The sequence below is a fragment of the Coregonus lavaretus genome (assembly GCF_964263955.1).
Source record: "Coregonus lavaretus genome assembly, chromosome: 5".
Taxonomy (NCBI): domain Eukaryota; kingdom Metazoa; phylum Chordata; class Actinopteri; order Salmoniformes; family Salmonidae; genus Coregonus; species Coregonus lavaretus.
The window spans coordinates 74,296,056-74,306,238 of NC_139992.1; the positions used below are offsets into that span (position 1 = coordinate 74,296,056).

Consider the following 10,183-nt stretch of genomic DNA (forward strand, 5'->3'; position numbering starts at 1 on the left):
CAGTATAATTAAGAACATCTCTCTCTTTGCTTTTCCCCTTCTTTTGTTTACTCTCCCTCGTATCTCTCCTCTCAGCATACTGCACTTCTCTCACCTAGTCTCCTTGACCTTCTTTATTTTCTTTCTCTCTATATCTCCCTCTCTCTTTCTAACTCTCCCCCCTCTTACTCTCTCTTTTATCTGTCTGGTGCATGTGTCAGTGTGAGTAAGGTGGATCGTTAAGCAGCTGTGATCAGAATAGATCCTCTCTATGCTTTGTCATTGACACCACACAGCCCCCTGTAGCTAATGAACCAGACACACTACCCATCTCACTGGTAAAACCGGCTAGCACATAGGGGGTGGCAGGTAGCCTCGAGGTTAGAGCTTTGGCCCAGTAACCAAAAGGCGCTGTGCCCTTGAGCAAGGCACTTAACTCCAATTGCACTGGGCAATAGTGACCCTGGCCATGACCCCACTCCCTGCGGTTGTCTCAGGGGGAATACAAGTGTGTAACAGGACAAGCACCAATCAAATTATTAATTACATACTGTATGTGGATTTGTGCTGATACAGAGATTTTCATACTTTATTTCTAGATACAGTATGACAGTCCTGTATGGACTGTCTGTGGAGTTTACCCACAAAAATATATATATTTTCACACCTCAGAAATGGTCTTAGGTCAAGCTGGATATGGACTGTATCATTACAAGTTCAGTCCTAAGCAGGTTCTAAGTAAGCATTTCACTGTTAGTCTACACCTTTCTGAAGCATGTGACAAATAAAATTTGATTTGATTTGAGTCTCATTCTGCCTAACCCCCTGATTTACTACATTATTATATTCCCTTGATTCGCACAGTGAGGTAGTCATTCTTAAAGAGATTAAAAGGAAACAGTTGAGCTGTTTCCGGTTGGATTACTCCGAGAAGGCATCTAACGAATCAAGACATTTTAATTAATTTGAACACTAACAGGAAATCCTTTGGAGATCCCAGCAGTGCTGTGCAATAACGCAGAAGGCAGTGACCTGACTCGCTGAGCACCTCTCTGGGCACAGTTCTCTCTGGGCACAGTTCACTCTGGGTAGTCTCCCGCCACTCGTGTGTGTGTGTGTGTGTGTCTGTCTGATTTTTGACAGGGGCAGAAGATCAGACCCAGGATAGTCATGCCCAGGAAACCCCATTCCACCGACACATGCCTACTACATCCAACTGACCACATCAGGAAGCAAGTAAATTGAGGTACATTTTGTCGTATGGTTATGTTAGATCTCCAAAAGGCATTTGATACAGTGGATAATGATATTCTGTTAATCAAACTAAGAGCAATGAGCTTTAACAACTTAGCCATAAAATGGGTTAGCTCTTATCTGCAAGGAAGAAAACGGTGGATGGTGGATGGTGGATGGTGGATGGGACCCTGTCTAAACCCAAAACCTTGAACTGTGGGGTACCCCAAGGAAATGTGCTGGGCCCACTTTTCTTTCTGTTGTATATAAATGATCTGAAATCTGCCTGTACATGTGATCTTTTCCTCTATGCAGATGATTCTGCACTCTTGGTTTCCCACAAAGACAAAAATGTGGTTGAGAAAGCCCTCAGTGCTAAACTTCTGAATGTCAGTAAATGGCTATATGACAATAAGCTGTCACTCCACCTTGGAAAAACAGAATCCATCTTGTACGGGTCCAAAGTGAAACTGAGGAAATCCCTGACTTTAAGGTGGTAGTAGGTGACACAGTAGTCACAGCAAAGACTCAGTTAATTATCTTGGATGTGTGCTAGATAACCATCTGACAGGGGAGAGCATGGCACAAAAAGTTATCTCTAAAGTGAACCATAAAATGAGGTTTCTGGCAAGAACCTCCACATTTCTGGATAAGAATGCAATGGTGGCATTGGCAAGGGCTCTTGTTCAGTGCCACTCTAACTATGCATGCTCTTCCTCGTACAATAGTGCCGCCAAGATAATAAAAAACAAACTGCAGACATCTCAGAACAAATTAGTCAGGATTATTCTTAAACTTCCAGCACGTACTCATCTTGACTATTCCCACTTTGAAAGCCTCAGATAGCTCAAAGTGGAGGAGAGAGTCTCTCAGATTAAATTGTGTCTTGTACAGAAGATTGTCCACAGTATGGTCCCCAGGTACCTATGTAACTACTTTCACTTTGTCCGGGATAACCATAACTAATCCACTAGAAGGAGTTAAACTGATGTTGTTCCTTTTAGATTAAATAGTGGTATGGGGAAAGAAACCTTTTTGTACTCAGCTTCCATTATTTGGAATAGTCTTCCAAAGAATTAGGAATTTATAACATCCATAGGCAGTTTCAAGTTCTCACTGAAAAAATTGCTAAATAGTAGCATGTCTCAAAAGTGAGTCATAAGACTACAGTATGTGGGTGAGAAGGAAATGCCCGGGATAGCATTTGGTCTGCCTTTTGGTGTCTATTGTGTATCATATTGTGATAGTCTTGTGTATATATAAGATAATGAATACTGTATATATTAGGGGTATTTGAGACAAGGGAGATGTACCTGTCCAGAGTTGTTTATTAGGAAATGGAACTGTACTAATTAGCTCATTATATGAGACAAACAACAATTTTGTCTCTCATTGTTTGTTGCTACTACCATTGCTGCCTATCCTTGCTGCACCCCTCAAGCTTTATTGTGTTATTCTTGATGATGTTCTTAAATTGTATGTGGAGGCGTCACCAGCTGGAGCACCCTTATGTATGTTTTTTTTTTTTTTTAGTCTAATAAATTCAATCATTCAATCAGCTTACTATTTATTGCCCCTAATTGCTAAACTGGACGTGGATTCCCAAAAGAATATAACATTCTGGATAACACTTTACTTGGTACCTAACACATTATTAAACCTGAATACGTAGTCACCAAACGTGAATCCAAAATAAAAGCTGTTTGTATAGACTTATGATGTGATCATGGCTATCACATTAAAACAAACTAAAGCAATAAAGCAATACTGTACACTGAACACTACCTAGTGTGGTTTGAAACATGTCAAAGAGACCATTGTATACTAGTTCAAAAAGCTCAGTTGTATTGACTTCTCAATGGAAAAATCCATTCTAAAGTCTTCTAGCACTCTGCAGGCCTCTATACCATATGTTGCTGGGTCAGGGCTTTACACAATGGGAGGCCACAGGCTCTTTGGGTTTAGTCAGGTATAAAGGTAAGGGCTAAAACAGACAGGACATCAGTGTAGCAGCAGCAGCACAGCTCTCAGGAACAACTGCAATCATGATGGGCAAAGTAAGCTAATGTTTTATCCCACACTCTAAGTGTTTTAATTCACCAATGTCTGAATAATGGCTGGTTAAGTGAATCACCATTTTAAAGTGATAGTTAATTTTTTTCAAGTGAGGCTTCTTTTCAACGTCCCTACAATGTTGTTGTTTCCTCCAAACAGTTGTATTTGTTCCCAGGTTATTTTGCTAATCCTATAATAATCCAACATTTGGGAGCTGGCATTTTGGGAGCATGTAGCAATGCTAGTTATAAAGCAGCTTGTATCTGCAGATTCATATCTTTTTATTCATGATACCATAATATTGTAAATATTTTTTGGTTCTCCCAGATCACCTTCTACGAGGACAGGAACTTCCAGGGCCGTTCCTATGAGACCACCCAGGACTGCGCTGACATGTCCTCCTTCCTGAGCAGGTGTCACTCCTGCAGGGTTGACAGCGGTTGCTTCATGGTCTACGATCGTAACAACTACATGGGAAACCAGTACTTCATGAGGAGGGGCGAGTACCCTGACTACCAGCGCATGGGAATGGGAATGAACGACTGCATCAGGTCCTGCCGCATGATCCCCATGGTAGGTGGAAAGAAGAGTGGACACTATTCCATAGTGGAAGCTAACAATGATGCTTTATGTAGAATTCACAAAGCATATCAAATAAAATAAAATGTTATTGGTCACATACACATTTTTAGCAGATGTTATTGCGGGTGTAGCGAAATGCTTGTAAAGGAGCTAGAAGCAGAGCTGCTATGTCAATATGAACAATGCAATGTTTCCCCATTCCACAAGAGGCCCTGTTGCCCCCTAAGAGGCCCTATGGCCAGAGCCATGTATGGCGTTGCCTATGGCTATTGGGTTCCCGATGGCTGTTGTAATAGCCATTAAATTACAGTAGGGTGAAGCAAAACAGGTTTTAATGGTTGGACTCTCATATTATAGACATTTATATACCATTTCCCTGATCCATGAAATATTTGCTTTCCTCCCAACAGCACATAGGAAACTTCAGGATGAGGATCTACGAGAGGGAGAACTTCGAAGGTCAGATGCACGAGATGATGGACGACTGTGACTCAATCATGGATCGTTACCGTATGTCCGACTGCCAGTCCTGCAACGTCATGGAGGGCCACTGGCTGATGTACGAGCAGCCCCACTACAGAGGCAGACAGATGTACATGAGGCCCGGAGAGTACAGGAGCTTCAGTCAGATGGGCATGGGAGGCATGAGGTTCATGAGCATGAGGCGTATCATGGATAACATGTCTATGTAATATGCTCAGATGTTAAACGAAACATTTTGAATAAAATATGTTCCCAATTAAAATATCTTGCATAATTGTCTTGTTTTAGTGATGTGTTTACTCAGAACACTACCTGGTAGATAATGGGTTAAGTATTTCACTATTTCACCCTCACAACTTTAACATTTCAAAGTTTAGGATTTTTTTTGGAAAATAGGTAGGTAAGTGTGGCAGGCCACAGCAAGACAGTACTTCCACTATACAAGTCCCATCCCTAGGGGGCAGCAGCAACCGGGCCAAATGCTGAGTGTGCCAGTAGGCTTGAATGATTGCTCACAGGTTTGGGGGATTGGCGAACATACTGTAGACTTTTTGGTAGTCTGGATAGCTGGCTTCATAACAATATGTGTATGTATGCTGGCTGTACAGTAATATCCACTGATATCTCAGTTCTTCAAGTTAGGAAGGAATACTTGACCTTGCCATGCTATTTTGCTGTGCTATTGGCATGCACGATTTCAAGGATTAATAGTCATACAGTTATAACAGTTGTACTATGTAACAAAAGCCTATGTACCTATGTTGCAAAATTACACTGTACATCAAAGGAAGCTAGTGGGGGGAGAGTGGATCATAGTAATGGCTGGGATGGAATTAATGGAATGGTATCAAACATATTCCGTTCCAGCCATTACAATGAGCCCGTCCTCCCATTTAAAGTGACACCAGCCAATACTGCTGTAAATGTCAATGTAACTACAGTACATGTTAATACTGTAACAATAGATGGTTTTGCCAGGAAGGCTTATATACTGTAGCTTCTATTATAGTGACTGCAGTCATCAACACTGTATAGCTCTTTATTGAATTAGCTACAGCTGTCATGTCTACGAGGCTGGGTAAATGTTTCGTTACACACTGAAAGCCTTACGGGGAACATGGAGCTAATCACAACTCGTTCCAAATGAGTTTTCTGATTCAGAACCTGCCATAATTACATCGGAAAGGTAACTGTGTAGAATGTGATTTGATTATTCCGCCTCAACGTAGCCCTGGCGTGTGGTTTCTCCCCGAGAGAGCCAGTCAGACCGTGTGTGTCTGTGTGTGTGTGTGTGTGTGTGTGTGTGTGTGTGTGTGTGTGTGTGTGTACGTGTATCCAATCACTGTCTCTCTCCCTGTCTGTATGAAATAGGACTCAGAGCTGTTTTAACAATTGCCCTGTGGAAGTGGCCATCTTCTCTGATCTGGTCACACATGAACATATATGCCAGCCAGGGAAGAGAGAGAGGCATGGGAGCCAGAGCCAGGGGAGACAGAGTAGTAGTAGTAATTCTGTCAGTAAACACCATTAATCTCAATCCAAACGTCTCATCACAGGTAAATACACACTCCACCTCAAACACACACAGCCTCTTAATTGGAGCTTGATCCATACTTGATCCGTACTTAATTCATACTTTCAGCGTTACAACTTCTGCTGAATTATCGTACCTTTGTTTTATTCAGTGTAATTTAGAATGCAGGCAAAGCAACACATCAGCAGCAATGCTACGGTTATGGGAGTAAAGGATTTACTTTATGGATCTTCATCTAGAATTGATCAAAACTGAGATATCAGGGAATCAGGAATCTCTTCCAGAATTGTAACTCACGTGCACACATCAAAGAGGACCTGTCAATCACAAGCCTTAGGCCCCCTAAGGTATCCCAGAACATCAATTTCCCTTCTTACATTACGTTAAAACAATGTTCTCTGATGTGCTACAATTATATATATTCCAGGATTACTATTAGTGTGGTAATGGTCATTCATCTTAAAGCTCTCTGTTGACCGTAGTTGTCACAAGTGTTATATGATAACCACACACCCTGTGGACTCGAATGGCTTTTTCCAAGCTATTAGACTGTTAACACTAAACTGGACAGACTGTATGTTCTCTCACACAGAATGAACAGGAACCATTATACTTAGTACAAGAAAGCCCATCAATGCGTTTTGTGTAATATAGCTAAATCTCACGATCTCAACAGCTATGTGAATGAGTATGATTAGTACTTATCATAGCACATACTACCTCATAGAGCTACTGTAGTGTATTAGGATTATGTCTTTGTTAATGTTTTTCATGTAGAAATGAAAAGATGTTTATGTTGTTCAAAAGTAGCCATTTGCAGGGTGACGCCCCAGGGGAGACAGGTGATTGGACAGCAGAGGGAGCAACCCATATTTTTGCATTGTTTATAAGTATATGCTGGAGGAAGAGGGGGTTAGAAACAGACAGATTATTTTGGGACACTGTTTCTCCAGACACTGCAGGTCTGTAAACTTATGCTGAAAACTTGTGATATGAATAAAACTTGTGATCAAAGTTCAGTATAAGCGAACTCCTTTGTTTGACAGTGTCACGAACGTCTGACGAATGAGACCAAAGCGCAGCGCGTTGAGCGAACATGACTTTATTTAATTAAAGTACTGAACACCAAAACAACAAACAATGACGATACGTGAAGTCCACTGTGACAATGACTGTACAGGAACAAAAACCCACAACACTAAGGTGAACACTGACAGTTTAAATATGGCTCCCAATCAGAGATAACGAGCCGACAGCTGACACTCGTTACCACTGATTGGGAGTCACACGACCAAACAAGGAAACCCAAACAAATACAACACAACCAATACCACACACAACCAAATGAACACACCCTGGCTCAAAATACACAGTCCCGGAGCCAGAGCGTGACAGTACCCCCCCCTAAAGGCGCGGACTGCGACCGCGCCTCAAAAACCCCAAACAGGGGAGGGCTGGGTGGGCATTACTCCTCGGAGGCGGCTCCGGCTCCGGCCTTGACCACCACCCTACTACAGTCCCCCCGTAGTGCCCCCAGTCCGATCTGACCCAGTTAGCTGGATCAGGACTGCCGACGCGCACCCCTGGCTTGGCGCGTGAGGCAGGAATGGACCGGACCTGGCAGACGATACGCACCCTTTGCATGGTGCGTGGAGCCGGAACAGGCCTCACCAGGCTGAAGACTCGCATCCCTGGCTTGGTGCGAGTAGCAGGAATGGGCTGAATCCGGCTGACGACTCGCACCCTTGGCTTGGTGCGAGTAGCAGGGACGAGCTGAACCAGGCTGACGACTCGCACCCTTGGCTTGGTGCGAGTAGCAGGAACGGGCTGGACCAGGCCGACGACTCGTACCCCTGGCTTGGTGCGAGTAGCAGGAACGGGCTGAACCAGGCTGACGACTCGCCCCCTTGGCTTGGTGCGAGTAGCAGGAACGGGCTGGACCAGGCTGACGACTCGCACCCTTGGCTTGGTGCGAGTAGCAGGAACAGGCTGGACCAGGCTGACGACGTGCACCGTATGTTTGGTGCGAGTGGCAGGAACAGGCCGGGTCGGGCTGGCGACGCGCACCGTAGGCTCTGTGCGTGGAGCAGGAACAGGCCGGGCTGGGCTGACGACGCACACCGTAGGTTTTGTGCGTGGAGCAGGAACAGGCCGGGCTGGGCTGGCGACGCACACCGTAGGCTTTGTGCGTAGAGCAGGGACAGGCCGGGCTGGGCTGGCAACGCGCACCATTAACTTAGTGCGTGGAGCAGGGACAGGCCTCACCGGACTGTGGAGACGGATAGGAGACCTGGAATGAAGAGCGGCCACAACCCGTCCCGGCTGAATGCCTACCTTCACACCCTCTGTGTGAGGCATCCGCACAGGACGTACAGGGCTGTGTACCCGTACCGACATGACAGCACGTGATACTGGAGCAGGATATCCGGGACCGCGGAGAGGCATAGGAGACCACGAGCGTTGAGCCGGCACACTCCGTCCTGGCTGCATACCCCCCTTCGCACGACACGTGCGGGGTGCTCGCACAGGACGTACAGGACTGTGCCGGACCACTCGTGGCACCGTACGCTGCTCCGCATACCGCGGAACCTGCCCCGTCCCATGCTGCCATGCCTGAGTACGGGAAGTTGGTTCCGCTCTCCATCCCGGCCTCGCCAACCTGCCTTCTGGCCCCCAAAACCCGGTGGCCTCCTCTCCAAATTGCCCTGTGGCAGCCTCCTGCTGCCCAGCCGCCCAAGCCATGTGCCCCCCCCAAAAAATTTATTGGGGTTGCCTCTCGTCCTTCCGACGATGGCCCTGCTGACGCCGTTGCTCCTCTCTCGCCAGGGCCTTGATCCTCCCCCAAGGTCCCTTGCCCCCGAGCATGTCCTCCCAGGACCACGATTTGCCCACCTGGGCCATCGCCAGCCTCTCGATCTCCTTACCCGGCGCTTCCTCCCATGTCCAGTCTCCTTGCTCCTGGACACGCTGCTTGGTCCTTTTTTGGTGGGTTTTTCTGTCACGAACGTCTGACGAATGAGACCAAAACGCAGCGCGTTGAGCGAACATGACTTTATTTAATTAAAGTACTGAACACCAAAACAACAAACAATGACGATACGTGAAGTCCACTGTGACAATGACTGTACAGGAACAAAAACCCACAACACTAAGGTGAACACTGACAGTTTAAATATGGCTCCCAATCAGAGATAACGAGCCGACAGCTGACACTCGTTACCACTGATTGGGAGTCACACGACCAAACAAGGAAACCCAAACAAATACAACACAACCAATACCACACACAACCAAATGAACACACCCTGGCTCAAAATACACAGTCCCGGAGCCAGAGCGTGACAGACAGCAATAATTACCAGCATCGACGCGATAGACTACAAATGGAGGCTCCGCTGAGATTGGCCTGCATCTTCCCTTTGTTTCATTCATGAGCAGCGAGGTGACTACCGCTCAAGCCGGCTATAAGGTGAGATTCCTCACAAATTATTGGGCGTTAGTTGTTTGGCTAGCTCATGGATGTGCGCTGGTGAAGGTGTACCATGTAATTTACTTGGGTTTGTGCTGATGTGGTGTTATTGCGGTCGACTAAGGGTCTGTCATAATTATTCTAAAATTGTACAGCAATTGATGGTAGTGAATAAAGGCAGATATACGTACAATTAGGGCATTGTGAATCTGAAAAGACCTCGAAACGAGGCCATCATAGGATGGGCCATAAAATCCTGTAACGCATTAGGTGTTGAAGGTCAGTCTGAGACTGGGGTTTTTGGAATATGTTCAATTGCATGTTACCGCTCAGCGGGTGGTTGACGAAGCATTTTGTTTGATGTAACCTCTCATAGGATATCCATGAACTCACGGCAGCATAAAGTTAGCGGTAAAGGAAAAATAATTTAGGCACAATGCAGGTTATTGTTACATGTTGCACGCCACATGATAAATGCTAATGCTAAATGCTAATGCTAAATGCTGATTGTGTTTCATGCCACATTGTACATAAAGGCTAATGCTAATGCTAAATGCTAATTGTGTTGCGTGCTACATGCTAACGTGTGACCTTAGAGGGCCATTGCGATGGAATAAAGCCTCTTAAATGATGTTTGTGTGTGTAGAATTCAGGTTCTATGCGATTGTGAGCTCTGTTAAGTGTTATTGTTTGACTATAAGGGGTAAAAGAGAGGGGCTGTGGCAGAATGCTAACGTTCTATTGTCTGGAAATCGTATCGTTAAATGTATTTGCGCATGCGTTTAATTTTACGACACTACACTACAAAACGGGGGAGTTTACGGCACGAGATTATGACACGTTTGATT

The 10,183-nt window shown here is 45.2% G+C and overlaps 1 protein-coding gene across 1 annotated transcript; it reads left to right on the plus strand.

Annotated features, from left to right (window-relative positions):
• Window positions 1–3,257: 3,257 nt before the first annotated feature.
• LOC311129344 (gamma-crystallin M2-like) lies at window positions 3,258–4,541 on the plus strand (the record flags this gene model as incomplete). Its single annotated transcript, XM_084161613.1, has 3 exons — window positions 3,258–3,269; window positions 3,595–3,840; window positions 4,260–4,541. 3 exons carry the CDS (start codon window positions 3,258–3,260, stop codon window positions 4,539–4,541), a joined length of 540 nt encoding a protein of 179 aa, XP_084017739.1.
• Between the last annotated feature and the right edge of the window lie 5,642 nt (window positions 4,542–10,183).